The sequence below is a fragment of the Heliangelus exortis genome, chromosome 3 (assembly GCF_036169615.1).
Source record: "Heliangelus exortis chromosome 3, bHelExo1.hap1, whole genome shotgun sequence".
NCBI classification, from domain to species: domain Eukaryota; kingdom Metazoa; phylum Chordata; class Aves; order Apodiformes; family Trochilidae; genus Heliangelus; species Heliangelus exortis.
In genome coordinates, this window is record NC_092424.1 from 34,983,792 (window position 1) to 35,001,380 (window position 17,589).

The 17,589-nt window shown below is 43.6% G+C and overlaps 1 protein-coding gene across 17 annotated transcripts in view; it reads right to left on the bottom strand.

Annotated features, from left to right (window-relative positions):
• Positions 1–17,589, bottom strand: part of WDPCP (WD repeat containing planar cell polarity effector) — a 158,453-nt gene that overhangs the window by 4,452 nt on the left and 136,412 nt on the right. For 15 of the 17 annotated variants that reach the window (XM_071740149.1, XM_071740146.1, XM_071740145.1 and 12 more), the window contains 3 exons: positions 13,277–13,412; positions 4,303–4,394; positions 2,769–2,797 (listed from right to left, as the gene is read on the bottom strand). In XM_071740149.1, coding sequence (XP_071596250.1) covers positions 2,769–2,797; positions 4,303–4,394; positions 13,277–13,412 — 257 coding nt within the window. Of the gene's footprint in view, positions 1–1,090; positions 2,680–2,768; positions 2,798–4,302; positions 4,395–13,276; positions 13,413–17,589 lie in introns of those variants that run through there. The other 2 variants (XM_071740152.1, XM_071740147.1) reach the window with 1 other exon arrangement.

Here is a 17,589-nt window from a genome sequence, read left to right on the forward strand (position 1 = left end):
TCATACATCCTCACCCACGCACCACAAGGCTGCAGTGGGGACAAAGGTGCCCCGTGCTAGTTAGTGCAAAGCCACTGGCACTGCTGGGGGGGGATGCAGACGGTCTCCATGGCAGCATGGTCTTGAGCCACCTCTTGCATGCTGTAAGGCTCAGGCTTTCTTCTAGAAAACAAACCCTGTTCAACCGCTTGAGCATTGTTTGGCCGTGTGACAGCCAGCTGCTCGGGCAGGTGACTGGGAATGCTTTGTTGCATGATCTTTACAGTTTCAGGGAGGAGAAGCTTCCTCATAGCTGAGAGCAGCAGTGAATGAGGAAGACGCCCGAGATGATGCACCTACAAACAACAGGGTCCACGTTGGATACATCCCCACCGAGGCCTCCTGGACCATTTGCATCCACTGTAGGTCACTTCTGGCTCCAGCCTTTCTCCAACAAAGTGGAGAAGGAGGACAAAGCAAATAATCCCACTCACAGCTGCAGTCATCTTCCTGCAGAATTGACTGTGCAAGAAGGGCTGGGTTTTGGGTGTGCTCCCCTTGTGTGGCACCAGGCCCGGTATTGTGAGGGCTCCCTCTGAAGCAACGTGCGGGAAGTGGTGGTGGAGGGACGCCAGCCCGGGGGAGCAGCAGGGTGAAAGTGGCACCCTAAGGATGAGCTCTCCATCAAATGCTGGCACTGATGCAGCAGGGCTGGTGTTGGTGTCCGGGTGTAGAGCAGCAGATGGAGGGTTTGGGTTTGGGATGGATTTGGGATGGGTTTAACTTAAGCCAGAGAAATGAGGTGCTCTGATTTGCTGGGTGCTGCTTCCTGTGTTGGTACCCAGTTGCTGCAAGAATTCCAAATTCTCACACATCATAAAAAGTTAGGGAAGAATGGTGTTGGAAACGTATTCCCAGAACTGCAAAGTTAACGTTGTATGGATGGCTTTTCTACTCTGAAAAACCTAGTGTGCACAACAGCCTTTCTCACACCCAACAAGATGTTTCCCTCTGAAGCTCAAGCACTTGTCAGAGTTGCTGCCTTCAGCAGCACCACATCTCCCTTTCCTTGGTCCTGCAAGAACCAAAGAAGTTCAGCAGGGATGTGCACAAGTAGCTCTGCGATGTGTGGGGAAATCAGGACACCTCCACAGGGGTCACAGAGGTCACACTTGCACCCACCAGTTTCAGCAGTGGTGACTGCTCAGCTGCAGTGAATTTTTGGAATTGAAGGATGCTTTAACGACTCCCTTATCTAAGTCCTCAATGATGTGACAGCAAGGTTTTGCTTTTCATGTCATTCCCATGATAGAGAGTTTGTCCTTGTTGATTTTATTGTGGTAGTCTAGAGCTTTCAAATGAACTTCTCAGTTTATTAACTCAATCATTCAGGTGGGGGCAAGGAGCATCCTATATACAGCCCAGAGAAAGAGCAGCTCACTGCTGGGTACCCCGGCTGCAAACCCAGGAATCCCACCAGTGTCTCCGGAATGTCACCAAAGTTGTATTTTCATTTACTCTGTATCCTGAGGCCACTCCAGCCACCAACAAGGCCACTGGAGTCATCCTCTGAGTATGGGATTTCCCACCAGGGTGACCCCGGCATGACAGACCCTGTCACCTGCTCCCCAGCCTTTCCCCATCCTCCACCCAGGGAAAATGCACAGGGGCCCGGGGGAGGCTGCAGAGGTGGGGCCGGCGCATGTTGTTCTCCAGCACTTCGGGACTGGTAGAACAGCTCTTAGAGCACGATTTTACTTGGCACGAGCTGGTTTTGTAATGAAAGAAATAAATAAGTGCCATCCTGCTCCGCTGGGAGGTTGAAGCGCTTCCTTTCTTTTTTTTCTTTCTTTTTTTTTTTCCCCCTTAATGATCTGTTTGTACTGAAGCCAAACATCGAATACTTCGGCCTCAAAAATAAAAGTTTCAACAAGAACTGTAATTGGGAGGAGGCTAGAATACAGACACTCATGTGCCTTTATCCGTTCTGTGGCCAGACAGCTTTTATTTTAGTTTAGTTTACTTTTTCCTTCAAAGTAGAACTGAAGGAGCATGTTGGTGCTGCACGCTGCTGACTCACCAGCTCTGGAGACAGGATTGCCCTACGTATGTGCTCTACATACACCCCCACTGACACCCAACCAACTGAGCCACCAAACCAGGCATGGAGGGAAGGTCTCTATGGGATTCAGGGGTAGCTGAAGGATTTGGGGGACAGGGCAGGGTCTCCCTGCCCACATGGAAGTCTTCTCTACTGCCCCAGAGAGGTTCTTACTGTCTGGAAGGCTATGAGCGCCTGAGCCAGAGTGGTAGGAGGAGGAGGATGTAGGACTAGAGGGTGGTGAGGGGGGAAGGGATGGTCCACCTTTTTTGGCAGCACTTAGCAGTTAAATCAGCTTAAAGTGATCATGAAACCATAGGGTAGTATTTCACTCCTCGTTACTGTGGTCTCACTCTTGAAAGCACCAATATGAGTGCCAGCTTGCTCGTGTAAGACGAACGTGGATGGAGGACAATAAGTTCTTTCTTAGGTCCCATCCGACAGGCATAATAATTTTCAACTTTCATTTGTTGAGCTCAATTCAAAGCTGCAGATGAAGCCCTGCTCTAGCAGTGTGGTACAGGAGCATTTCTACCCATTTCAGCAAGAGCCCTGCAGGCAGACAGCTTGCAGGGACAGGCTCAGGGAGTTTCAGGAAGCTACAAAATAGAGTAAATAATAATAAGCAGAAATTAAAAAAAACACAAAAACCCACACACACACAAAAAACAAACCAGAAATGTGTTACCTGTTCTGAAGGAACTGCTCTCAAATTTCCTTAAAAAAAAAAAAAAAAAAAAAAAAAAAGGTCACCGTGCTACTTACATTCCGTTTAACCCACTGAAACACCCAAACAAACAAGGGTACAGTATTAGGTAACTCTTTCACTTTTTTTGATTGAACACAGCTATTTTATATCCTGTTATTCAATGGATGAATTAAAATATGTAACATATTGCTTTTACAAGTTTATACATGTAGGATAAATATATTCCCTCAAACACTATACCAAGTTAAAGCAACTTTTGCTGATAGGGTAGCACGAAGATATGAGGCCAGCGATGGATCGGGGTTCTCACATCGTCCCAGCTGGGCAGGGAGCTGCTGCAGGAGGGGGATGCATGCTTTGTGACAAGAGTCACAACCTCTCTGCCTGCACCAGGTAGCTCGGTGGAGCCTGCCCGAGTGCTTGTCTTCAGTCTGGGGAGGGTTTTGCAGCCTGTGTGCTGTCGGGCTGCTGCTGGAGGAGGCTGAGGATGAGGCTTCGTGTTACAGCTTGAGCCGCTTTAACAGCTGCCAACATCAAAAAGAAGTCCTGCTGCAGGCAATGTGCTTCTGCCACTCACTGGGTGCTGTCTGTGTTGTCCTCTAATCCCCAGGCAAGGTGGTTTGGTTCAGGGAATGGACAAAAGCCCACGGGAAAGAAAACAAGTAAATTTTTGGGGGTTGGGTTAATATGTTGGCAGTTCCCTGTGTGATCCCGTCAGTGTGGGCGGAAGAAGACGGTGAGGGGGAAGCAGGACCTTCCTGTTTCGATGGTGGCAAGCTGTGGGTTCAGCTTCACTGTAATGTGGAAGCACAGCCCATAGCTGACTTGTCTGAAAACATCTGTTCCAGTTGTGGAATAGGAACCACCCGTTATGCCTCGACTTTCTGTGTCAGTGTGCCTGGATGCTGGCTCAGTTCCTACATACCCATCGGTATTACTGATGGGACACCTGGACAAGGCAGAAGATCAAAATCTTCACCTCACCCCTTGTGCAAATACTCTTACACATCCCTGTCTGCTTGACTTTACCATACGACTCTCTAACTGTGACTTTCTCATGCTGGACTACCCCTTTATTATACTGTTTGACTATTTTATCTCCCTATGATGAAGATACCAAACCCTGACGAAGCACAACAGCCACATCCAAATTCTCCAGAACCCCCTGCAGAAGTCGTGTGAAATGCTGCCTCACAAGCCACGTAACCTTTGGGGCTCTGCTGCTGGCCACTGCATGATGAGTTACAGAGCAACAAGGACCAAAACTAATCAACACTTAGCCTTTGTTTAATCATGAATAGTGCTGCAAGATAAGGAGATTTCTATGATCAGTTGATTTCTTCCATGTTCTGAGAGCCAGTAGCTGAGTCCTCATTTCTCTCCCTGCCAGGTGTACACAAACCAACCTCACGCTGTAATGCCACTGCCTTATTTTTCTTCCTAGATCCAAGTTCTTTTCATTATTTCTAGCTTCATCCCTGTGTGAGTATTTGAAAGAGCCCCATTCACTTACCTTCCTGGCTGCTGGAAAAGGGTTTCCCCACTGGGGAGGAGGTGCTGTCATCCGCTCCAGGCTTACGCTCCATGTCCTCTGACTGTCTGTGGCTGGTGGGTTTTTGAAAACAAAGCAGAAGAGATAGGAGGGGAGGGAGCAAGGACTGAAGAGTTGGGGATACACTGTACAGCAGAGAAAAGCTGTTTGTTTTCTATCTTTTCGAGTACACAGCAGCCTGTGTGATTCCCTGGCTACACACTGTAGCTCCTTTTTATCAGATGCCAGTACGTTTGTTGACTGAGTGTCACTAGCATTGCTCATTTGGCCATGCAGTCACTCCAACACCATCCTGTCATTCAAAGATGTGGCGTAAAGCTGGTGTTTTTTGGAGCAGTTAAGGTTTCGTTAAGAAAGACAGGCTGGGGATGGGCAACATATACAAGCAGGTGACTGGCACTGCTGCAGCCCTGCACAAAGGCAGTCAGGTGGATACTGGGAGAGGAGGATGGCAGACCCAAAAGTCAGATTTTTGCAGTCAAATCTTGTCCCCATACTACTATCCCTATCACTGAAATCCAAGCTGTGAAGGAGGTGCAGGGAGAGAAATGTCAGCTATGTGTTATAGAAAATTAGGATGGGGGTTTTTTCCTTTTTTGGTTTTGCTAGTCTCGGTTTCTTCACTCATCATTAATCTCTGTTTACGTAGGTGTGTGGAAAGGCAATCCATTCCCAAGGCAGTGGAACTGGAAATCTGGAGGTTATCTTGTGCTATCTCAGCTTGCTGACTTGCCACTCGTTCTGCTGTCCACAAACTGCCAAGTGACTGGCAAAGTCAAAGGGAGTACTGCCTTTGGCAAGAACCAGTTGAACACAGCAAATAAAATAAACCTCTCAAACCAGGCCAATTGGGAAAATTCTCCTGATTTAGATGGATTCTCCCCCTCCACAGACACTCATGCATGACTCAAGTAGTGTTTTAGTCCGGGGTAGTTTTCAGATATGACAGCAGTGTAGCTGTCAGAACAAAAACACGAATGCTTTTGTGTGGCACCCAATTTGTTAACTGCTACAGTGTGAAATCTTGCTCAGCTTTGATAACACAAATAATACATTCCAGGCATAAAAAGCCCTTTATTACTGATGAGAATGCAAATAACTAAAGAAAAGGCTCAGATTTTCCCTGTGTAAAGACACAGTGTCTTCACACTACTAGTTGGGCATTAGCTGTGCAAGCAGCTGGGCATCTGTAAAGCAACTAAAAGCAACTCTATCATCAGCTTTCCTGAGACATTTTTAAGCTGCAGTAATGCAACTCTTCTATCATGCTAAGCTTTATTGGTTTAACAACAGAAACTAAGAAACTTCATTGGAGACCAGATTACGCTGGTTGCAAAAATGAAGGGATTCTTCTGCTCTTCAGCCCCATTATCTCCTCTCTAGTGTCTTGATCAGCTTTCTTACATGCAGCCTAGGACTCTGTCAAGACCTGCAAATTGCTTTTTTGGCTGCCAAATTGCCATAGCCCTTCTATTTTTATGTTTTAAAAGAGCTTATAAACCTCCATCCTCTTTGGATGCCTTTAAAATTGACCAGTACTGGGAGGATTTCATGTACATCCAAAGGCTTAGTAGAAGATGTTACTTCTACGGAGCTTCCAGTTTTACAGTGAACAGACATGAAAAGCCCAGCAGGGATAAAAGGAACTTAACCAGTTCTGTCTAATGCATATAAATCTACCTAAGAGCTCAAGGCACTGGAAGTACTCAATGCACTACATTTATCTGAGTCTAAGACACAGAAATGGGTCTTCAGCCCACATGCCACATGTCCCACTTCGATGCCAAGTTCATATGAATTAAGAGACTGAAATGAATAAACAAGGTCAGTTTGGGCTGGGCCAAGTTGAATCAACGTAAAATAATTGTCAGTATTTTCTGTCAGCAACACTGGTTTATCTTGGCTCAGGATTCTCAGCGCTATAGATTATAAAATGTTTTCAGTGGAACAGTTGGCAGACATTTTATTGATTTTTCTTTGTTTTGTGAATGCTGGAAAAATTTCCATTAAGTACACACACTGCTCATGTGACAAAGCCAAATTGCTTTTTCAAACTTTTCTTTCTTCAAGTGAGGTAACGCAGTAATACGTTAGCAATCTAATTTAATCAAGAGAACCTTTGTCTGGAATCAAGAGGCCATGGAGTGCACCTTGATGAATCTCGAGTACCTGTGCGCTAATAAGAGTTAATTTTGCATTTTCAAGGTGCTGCACATACACTGGCTAATTAATTTGCCCAACACCCCTTTGAAGTCGGTAATGTATTATCTCAGTTTTACAGATGTAGAAATTGAGAGTGCAACTTCACACGGAGCCACATATATTTGCCTGCAGTTGCATTCTCCATGCACAGGAAGCTCCTGTTGCCTTCACCGGAGCCGAGCGGCAGCGAAGAACGAGAAGGGAAGCTGCAGCAACCAGGCGGGATTAGCACAGCTGAGCTGCTGGATCCCACCTCCGTGATCAATTTCCTACACCACGTCGCCACATCCCCACAGCACGCCTTTTAATAGAGCTACTTTGGGACAGAAAACTGCTAGGAGAGATAGAGCAGCTTCTAGGATTATGCGTGGAGCCACGGCAAGCTGTGTTTCGCAGCCTATGTTCCTGTTATTTTAAGATCAGGTTCGCTTCCGGCTTAAAGAGAACTTTTGAAAAAAAGATAATTGATGGGGGATGAACATACAGAAGTGATGCCCTAACTGTGATGACTACTTATTTTGTTTAATTGCACCAAAATAATGGAATAAAAGTAAGTTGTTTGTTCGGTGGTTTTTTATATGACATACAAAAGGGGAAGCAGTGGGGTAACTAATTCTCCCTCTCTTTATGCTGATTTAATAACCAACAGATACAGATATGAAAGACTGTGATGCAGTTTTCTCTTAATGCTCCCCGAGGTTTGACCAGGGATGGTACAGATTAAAAATATACAAACATGCTTCTGAGCTTCAATAAAACCCTCACAGAGTAGTAGACTTTTAAGTACATAAGCAACAGGAGCATGTAATGACAAAAATCACTGTCATGATATGTATTTTTTGCCTCCTATCCTAATCACTTGTATTAAAATAAGAGCTACCCTAATTAAAATAGGAGTAGTTCTGGTTTGGGAGATGGGGACAAAGTAGATGGATAATGAGCTAAATAAAATGCTAACCCAGCTTCACACACATCCTGAAACTACCAACAAATGTAGTCTATTCATATCCACTAGCATTATGGTAAAGAAATAGAATAAAACAATGATGGGGAGAAAATCCACACTGCAGTTGCCAATACCAATGGCAGAGGCGTGAGTGCAATCTGTCCCAGAGGGAGTCAATCAGTTCCTTTAAGGAGCTGCCGAGAGGATCAGTACATTACCCTGGTCCTCTCAACAACAGAGTCTGTACCTTCTGAACATATTTTCCTTTTTTAGGGGCAGAAAAAGGGTTTTGCTGACTAGAATGTATCCATAAGTAGAGAACAAGAAAAATGCAAGAATTGCTAAGCTATAACATATCTGACACTCGGAGGGACAGGATGGCAATGGCCAATGGCACATAAAGGTCAGAAAAGAGAGCCCTGTCTTTTAAAATTATTCCCTGGACTGTGCATCATTGATGGTGTTTGACTGTCCAGTTCATGGCAGAGTAAAAAAACACGTGCAAACAGAGTGTTGTCTCTATCTGGAGATAAATGCCTCTGTTGTCCTGAAACCTTTCTTGCTCGTAACTTATTCTGTTTGTGCATGGTTCAGAAAGTTGACTACAGCTCTCCACAGACAGCAACACTATTGCTACTTTCATAGAATGTCACAGAATTAACCTGATTCTCTCTGGCTGTAAAATGCACTTTAGTATGAAACTAAGTTCTCTGCTTTCTGACTACGAAGGCAAGAAGAGAAATCAGATTTTACCTAGAACAAGTTCTCAGAGAAACAAACTCTTGAGACTATTTTATGAATGATCATTTTGGTTCTAGGCCTTCTCTGTCCCTTTTCCATCTGCATCTCCATCACAGGCTACATCTTGTTAGCCAGAGTATCAAAGGGTATGAAGATGTGATGAGTTAACTGAAGTGATTTGTTAATCATGCAGCCTGAAAACTGGGCTTCTTTTACATATGTGCAGATGTTAGGTTTCCTGAAGGGCATCAGTAACAAGGCTTAAGTTAAACAGATATATTTTCTGCTAGTCTACACAGGGCCCTGGCTAGGTGTAAATCATGAGATTCACCTCAGCTATCCCAAAATAAAGGTCCTGTCAAAGCTAAAACATGGGAAAGAAAGAAGCCTGAGTAAGTGCTGGAGATGAGCCTCCAGAAAATTGGGTGAGATACAGATTTGGGAGAGTATCTGGGTCTGACAGGGGTGGCAGTGATAGAAATGCAATAATGTACATCAGTTGATTTAATGGGTTTGGTGTGATGAGATGGTACAAAGATGAAAAGCCAAGGCAGACAACATAAGACCCTGGGAAAGAGGAAAGAGCAGCAGTGTGGTACTCTTGCTGAACATCTACAAAGTCCTGTCATGGTACAGAGATTAGGGGAATCACTGCTAGCCTGAAGGCAACAGAGTTTGGGGGTACTGTCATGTACCCTTGAATTCCTGCAGGATAAGTGCAGATGAATAGTGCTACTGGCTCTGTGACCTGATATTTAGTGTACAGATAAGGTTGTGGGGTTTTTAATGCAAGACTATCAACACTAAACTCTGGGGCTCAACTTGGAATGAACACATTGATTTTAGGTTGGAAGAGAGCTCTAGAGGTCACCTGGCCCAATCCTCTTCTCAAAGCAGATTCAATGGTTAAGTTAGATCTAACTTCAAGGTTAGTTCAGTTCAGGTCTGTGACCCAGCAGGGACCTGTGATGGATAACAGCTGAAATTAACCACCAGCACTGGCAAAGGTCAGAAAGGGAGCTGCAGTAAGTTTCCTTGCATTAAACTTTGAACAATGATAAGGAGTCCAGATCTGAGCTGACAGTTGTCACAGCACCAGAAAGGACTGACTGTAGGTGCTGTAGGAAGTCACAGTAAAGCAACATGCAGAAGAATGAAACAAACAAATGCTATAGACTAGTCTTGCTCCCCAGACTACAAATCAGGTCTTCAGACACTGCACCTCATAGATTTAAAAGATGCTGAGGTGATAAATCAACAAGTTGCCTGCAGTAATACAAATAAAGCATGGCTGAAGTGATGTGGCCAAGTCAGGAGGCTGTATTGTGCATGGGGTTTGGGAACAGAGAAGGATTACAGTAAAACTATTACAACAACAGAATTTTCTTCTTTTGATTTTCTTGAGGGGACAGACTTCAGAACTAAATAGGAAACACTTTAGGATGCACATTTATCTCACTGGTGAGCACAATGCATAAACATTAAAGACTAGTGTTAAACAGCATGAGAAATGGAGAAAATCAATAAAGAAACAAAAAAATGACCAAGCTAACTAACAATGCAGGGCCTTTATAGGAGGGAGAATGTGTCCTGATAATTGATTTTGAAACTGCAGATAGTGTTTGGAGACTGGGAAGCAGTGGACAGTGGAAATGTCAGATATGAATTTGTGATGTGGTAAATCAGTTGGAATAATAATGTTGCTGTTCACTTACTAAGACACTCAGCTGCAAGCACTATACAACTGCAATTTCATAAACTACACTGCATTTTAGTACAGTGGTGTTGTTGCCATTTTTCAACTGAATTCACTGAAGCAGAAGAAAGCAAATATGATTTCATTTTGGGTTTGTATGCTGGATCAATTTTAAGAAATTTCCTCAAGTGCTGTGTAACCATCTAGCCATTATAAACTATGTCCTCTGCCAATGACTTATATTAGGCAGCCAAATCTCTGGTGGAGAGGAGAGAAGAGGAGAGGAGAGGAGAGGAGAGGAGAGGAGAGGAGAGGAGAGGAGAGGAGAGGAGAGGAGAGGAGAGGAGAGGAGAGGAGAGGAGAGGAGAGGAGAGGAGAGGAGAGGAGAGGAGAGGAGAGGAGAGGAGAGGAGAGGAGAGGAGAGGAGAGGAGAGGAGAGGAGAGGAGAGGAGAGGAGAGGGCAGTTCCACAGCAACCTAAAATTATCAACTAGTCCAAATGCCTGACCAAAAGTTAAATCGTACTGTTAAGAGCATTGCCCCAGTGCCTCTTAAACACTGATCGCTGGGGGCATCAATCACTACTCTAGGAAGTTCCAGTGTTTGGCCACTTTTTTGGTAAAGAGATGCTTCCTAATGGCCAGTCTAAACCTCCCCTGACACATCTTTGAACTATTCCCTTGTACTTACTGGAGAAAGGAGATTAGCACCAGCCTTTCCCCTTGTCCTCCTCAGGAACCTGTAGAGAGCAATGAGGTCACCCTACAGACTCATCTCTAACCTAGGCAAACTCAGAGTCCTTAGCCACTCCTCACAGGACATGCCTTCCAGCCCTTTCACCAGCTTTGTTACCTTCTTCTGGATGGATTCAAGGGCCTTCACATCCTTCTTAAATTGAGGGTCCCAGAACTGCACACAGTGCTCAAGATGAGGCTGCACCACCCCTGAATACAGCAGGACAATCACCTCTTTTGACTGGTCAGTTGTGCTGTGTTTGATGCATCCCAGGATGTGGTTTTCCCTCCTGGATGCCAGGCCACATGGATGACTTCCATTGAGCCTGCTGCCAACCAGCACCCAGATCCCTTTCTACAGGGCTGCTCTCCAGCCACTCCTCTCTCCAGTTATATTTTTGCCTGGTGTTACTCTGTCCTAGGTGCAGAATCCAGCGTTTGCTGGTTAAATTTCACCCCATTAATGCTCCGATGTGCACTGCTCCAATCTTGGCTGGAAAGATGACACATTGCAATGACTGCACACTGAGAATGCCCCTGTTTATGGAGGCTCCTAGCACTCAAACCCTTCCTTTCTTCATACAGATGTCTTCAGATGAAGAAGTCTGATGCAGACTTGGCAGCAGATGTACTATAGAAAATAAACTCTGTGAAACTGGAGGCAAAACACAAGACACAGTTACGTGCTTGTAACCACCTGAGCTTTTTTTTCTTTAAGCACAGAGAAGAGGTTGTTGGAGTCACCTGTGCCTCAGCAGGTGACCTTCCCAGCCAGTTGGCATTGTCACAGGGAGTGGCTTTAAAACTCAAATTCGTGTTGACAGGCTTCAAGCGGCTACGGCCAGACAGGGAAGCCATGAGAAGTTTTCTTTCACAGCTCTGCAAAAGGCAACCAAAAAACTCTGGGCTCTCCTGGGGGAGGTCAGCTGCAAGCACTGGGTGTCAGCAAGCAGAGGAGCTGGTCGTGTGGGTGGGGAGTTTGCTTTTTACCTGCCAACCTGGCAAGAGGCAAACAAAAGCCTGGGGAAATCCCAGCAGTTTATGTAGCTCTGGCGATTGCAAGGAGCCACTTGTGAGGCTCAGCAACTTTTGGTGACCCACTTGTGCGGGCACAGGGGAGCCCTGTGGTCAATCTGGGGAAGCCTGGGAGTAGGAATAAAGTTGAATTCTGCAATCTCCATCCCAAGATACCCGAAGAAGGCAGATATGGGACTGCCAGAGACCTGTGAGTCATAGCAACCTCCGAAAGGGAAAAGGTGAGCTGAAGGGAGGATGGTATGTTCATACCCTGGGATCAGAGGAATGTTGGGGTTAGTCTCTGCTCTAGTGCTCTGTGAGAGGAACTCCTCTGTTGGAAAGTCCTCTGTAGTCAATCCAGGCACCAGATGGTGTTACTGCCTTTATTACTTGCTCATATCAGTGCAGTGCTATCTTCATCCCAAAAGTTAAGACAGACTAATTGTGAACTATAGTTTGAAAAGCAGGCCTCACCTCCAGTTCCATTAGATAACTCTGGAAGCTTTTAGGCAGTGTCTTGTACCCTAAAAGTTGCAGGCTATGGAGAAAATAAGTATTTCACTAGTAGTGTACAGCTGGTATAATGGTTATTACATCTAATACTGCAAAAGCTCAGTCTCATAGTGTGAGCAAAGACAGAAAACTAGGGAATACACAGACTTTGAGAAGAAGAAAGAAATGTGTTTCTTGCCTACACACAGAATGTTCAGCACATTTATATACAAATGGTCAGGATGATTTTTCAATGAGGAAGTTCAACATTGTACTCACACTAGATTTACTAAAAATGTTACTACATGCAGTAGGCATAAAAAAGAAAACTAAATGCATTTATATGCCCACTGGGAACAAATAATTGTTTCTTTCCTATCAGGAATACATGAAGAAAATAAGAAAAATAAATGCTTTTTTAGTCTTAACAGAAAAGCTTTTTCATTCTAACTTCCCATCTGTTGCAAGGTGGTGGTGCTGGTTCATTACAAACAAAAGCATTGGGGAAAAAAATCCAGACATCAGACTTCTTGTTTCTCTCATAATAGGTAAGTTCCAGGTTTTAATCAACCGTGGAAGAAATGCATTGTCAAAAGATCAATCCAGAGATTTTGATCACAAGCTAGTGACAAGCTTACAGGAATCTGTAGAGACCATGTTAGGTATTTAAAAGTTCTGTTTACCACCTGTAACTGTTAATTTGCAGCATTACCACTGCTGTATTTCTCTCTTGTGCACATCCATCAGGAAACACTGCATTTGTCCACATGGTTTAATTTGAAAACATTTGTGTTAGTGCACATTAAAAGCTCACAAAGTGTCTGTGTGTCTGGAGATTGCTTTGTGTCTATGCCATATCGTTATGGCTTCTAAGTTTTTCTTAGCTCCTGCTTAGTGTCTAAATGTTTTATTGTATTTACAGTCATGGTGCAGATGACAACTGAGGTTGTCACAGAAGTTTAGAATATCAAACATATATTTCCAAGTACTTGAGCTAATTTTTCCCCCTCCCTTCTGTTTTCTGTAATGGAAATACAGAACTCTCTTTGGCCTTAAGAAGCCTTTGATAGACACACAATTTCTCCATGTGTCTCCCTGTGCTGCTCACCTGTGGGAGCAGCTCTGTGCTGGTGGCCTGATGGCTGGGCCAGGAGTAGGTGGGTCACGTTCTCCACTGTGCACTGGAGATTGGTCGATGAAAGCTCCATCAGATGGGTCTTCTTCATCTGACTGCCCCAGAAGTTCTGTTTAAGATGAATCAAGATATGATAACAGGCTCAATTTAAAAGTATTAAGCAAATTGTTAACTGTTTGCCTTAAATGTCAGCAAGACAAGGGTATCCACTCTTGCAATGGATCAAATCAAATTGAAAACCATACTCTCATACAACTTTCACCCTTGATTTTTACCCTTGAAAAGGAGGCTAAGTAGCTAATAACCAGTGACAACACATAGAAGGGTTTTGGGAAGAAAGGGAATGAGTGTGTGTAGGCTTTAGTTAGCAAGGAGGAAATGCATTCTCTAAACTGTCAACTACAGAAGGTACAGCTGGCTGCCAAAGGCTGCTGTATGTTGAGTATTTCAATGCTGCCTTATGGATCAAAATCTTACCAACTGGACTGTTCCCCAACAGGGGGGTGTGTAACTTCTTCCTTTAAAAAGACTTTAGTTAGCTTGGGTTTAAAATATTTTGGTTCACAATCAAGACCTGAACTCTTCAAGAAAGCAAAGGAAGGGTCCCCAGTCTGAGTCTTTTGGGGAAGGAAACCACTTGAAAATACCCAAGTCACTTAAAAATACAGAGAAGGAATTGCATGTTCTAGGTATGAGACTTAAAATAAACAAATAAATAAATAATTTAATCAAACCCCAGGCTAGCAGAGTTCGGATTAAGAGAAAAAAAATCCTGTTACAGATAAAGACTTTAAAAGATTTTTTTTCCGAATCGTAAGACCCTTTTGCGTTTCTTCTTTTTTAATCCTGTTTTTCTCCCCTTGTTCTCTGCTTTCCCAGATCCTGCATAAGCTAATCTGCACGATACCCATGGCAACACCATGGGCAGTACGAAGAATATAATGCTCTTGCAAGTGTTGCCATACTGCTAGTTTACATTTTGGCCAGAGACCCAGAATGTTCACTGGCTTAGGAGGGCAAATCTGCTTGCCAGTGTTTTTGAATCTCTGAGTCCTAAAAAGCTAAATCCATAGGATTGCTGCGGACTATTTCTGCTCTTCATGCTACCTAAATATTATCAGCATCTGTGGTGTGAGAGAGGGTGAAGGGTGGCAACTAATTTGGTTTTCTCAGGTAGCTGATATTCTCTGTCTGTGATGCTGGTTCCCACATGTGAAGCAATGTGGGGAATCACTGAAAACAACTGAGTCGGTCAGGAGGAGCACATCCCCAAGCATGCACACCATGTTACAATAAAGGAGCTAAACTGGTCTTGGTGCATTTTCTCCTGTACCCCGAATAAAGAAACTAAAAGAGACAAAAAAGAAGAGAGGAAAAAAAACCCCAAAACATACGAAGAATGGCCTATGCCTAGGAAATGCAACTGAAGGGCAAGAAAAATAGATTTTTCTGAGAATCTCTTCTTGAAACCTGTTGCAGAGTGAACAGTGAAGAGAAAGGGAGCAATACAGATAACTTGAAAAGGTGCAGAAGAAACTGTTCTTGATATGCATGAAGAATTCTCGGAAGTGTTTAAACTAAGTTCCTGATGTGAGAGCCTCAGCTTGGGAACACAGATCTCATTGTCATGCTGCCACTTGCAAACTGAGTCTTTGGTCCTGCTGAGCCTTCCTCTTTAGCTTTTAAGGAGGGTAATTAATAATTTTTTAATTTTTTTTCCCCACCTACTCAGTAATGCTTCAAGCCTACTTGTCCCCTTGCAGCTATGAACTTTCACTAGTATACATGGCTTCTCCATGGCTTCTCCTTAGACTTAAGTCCTGAGGCCAACCCAGCTCCAAAAAGCAGTGGCATTTCAGAATAAAAAACCCTGAGAGATGCCAAGAGAGGGGTGTGCATTTAGAAGGGAAACAAAATATGATTGGGTCAGCTTGGTCTTCATGTCTTTCCATCATACTGTTAATTTGCATTTTCTCATACCTGCTGAGATCTGATTAAAGCACAGCAGTCCCATATCAGTCATTTCAGTGTAACTTATACACGTGCTTTAGGTAAGATCTGGCAGTTTTGTAACGTGGAGGGGGCTACAATTTGGATTAATCCAGTCCTCATGTGGCATAGCAGACTACCAGTTCCTGAAGGGGACCTACTTGGAAGCTGTAGAGGGACTTTTTAATAGGGTGTGTAGTGATAGGATGAGGGGGAACAGACAGAAAGAGGGTACATTTAGGTTAGACATTAGGAAGAAACACTTTCCTGTGAGGATGGTGAGACACTGGAACAGGTTGCCCAGGGAAGTAGTGGATGCCCCATCCCTGAAAGTGATCAAGGGTGGGTTGGATGGGGCTGGGAGCAACATGGTCTAGTGGGAGGTGTTCCTGCCCATGCAGGGGCTTCTGGAACTGGATGATCTTGAAGGTCCTGTTCAAGCCAAACCATTCAGTGATTCTGTGATATTTCTAACATGTGAATGTTCTGGCCACTGACTTTGACACTTTGCACTGTGGATGCAGTACAGCTGTATCTTGTTAAGTAATGCTAGTGGATGCACAGGAGCCTCATGGAAAACAGAGAGGTCTGTCTTGTACAGGTACATGAGGGATGAGGGGGGGTTTACCCACAGGAGTGCAAATAGATTTCTTTGCACTTTCATATATCTTAGATTAAGTGTCTGAAACTGACCTCAATTTATGAGGACTGAACCTACTCTAGTCTGGGTATGCAGGTGGAGCGTTGCAGCAGAACATCAGATAGGATCAGATGCCAGAAGTGGTTTAAAACCACAAAACCATCAGATATGAGCTCTAGAGTAAAGAAATAAACATTTTTGTTGTGGGACATTGGACTGTGTTCCCTGTGCAAAGCGCTGCAGCAGGAAAAACACATGGAAAAACACATGCGCAAGGAACACTGTTTGAACAACACAGCCCTTCCCAAACCAGAGGCAACATATCCCACATTTAATTAAAAAGGGAAGGATTTTGGCAACAATGCCATAGAGCTGGATGGTGGTCCTCACATCTAGATGGGGGCTCTGGATAGGGTTTGGTGCTAGCACGATGATGTATCACAAATTGCACCTAGATTTTGTATTCAGGTAATCTGGGTTCTTCCTTTGGTTTATTGCACAATAAACTCTTGCTGGTTTTAATTCTAAACTAGTATTTGCTTATCATGTTAAGATGTGGGGATAAGAATCTGAATTTTAAAAACTTGAGAGTCAGTATCGTGGCTACTGTTGTTGTTTCATCATTAAAGTAATCCATCAGATGCCATGGCATGAATTATATTGTGCTAAAAATCTTTATCTACAAAATCCTGTTTCTCATTACAAATATTGGAATAATGTTGCACACACATAACCGCTCAGTGCATTTCCAAAATGTGCTGATAGCTGCCACTGCTATCCCTAGTGCTTGTGTGAAAAAGCCAAATACATTTCTTTACACGTCCACTAAAAGTTTTCTGACACTTTGAGTAGGGTGCTCTCTGAACACCATACACAGGTGACAAGATCTCATGCCTTCTCAGCTCATATTTGTCATCATTTAACTGTGTCTGTTCATTTTTGGATCTGTGTCTGCAAATCAGGGGCTCTTTCCATTCTCCAGTGTCCTCCACTGGACTTTCAGGGGTAAAAATGCATTTAGAGATGTCCAATTCCATGATAAAATGAAAATTTTCTTCTAGCATTGTTTGCAAAATTAACAGCTCTACGTAACAGAAACCATTAAATTATTTACAAAGCAGCAGCTTCTCTTTTAAAAAATAGCCTTTTTTGGGGCATGAAAAATAAAGTAGTCGATAACCAAGAGATAAGCCATTTGACTCCTTCTTTGTGTGCCCAGCATGGTTTGCAGAGCCAATTCTGTACAATCTGATGTTTACAGAGCAATCTTAATGTACGACCTCCTTAGGCAACAGGGCCACAAGAAGCCTTTAAAACGCTGAAGCAAGCATTTAATCAGAACTCTTCATGCTGATCTTTGAAAAATTCAATACATTCAAAAAATGTAACTCCTTCTAAAGATAAAATATCAGTTTTTTGCTTCAGGAGTTGCAAATATATCCCAATGAAATCCCAGTGAACCACACTGAGACTTCAGACATATTGCTCTTAAAAAAAAAGTAAAAAAAAAAGTAAATAGCAGGGTTTTTCTGAAAGAAACAAATCAAGGGTCTGATGAATTGCAAATGGCTAAGCAAGGAAAGTGCTGTAAAACATTATATTTTAGTAATAAGCCAAACATCCACACTTTTTTAAGTGTTTAAAGAAATTATTTTTT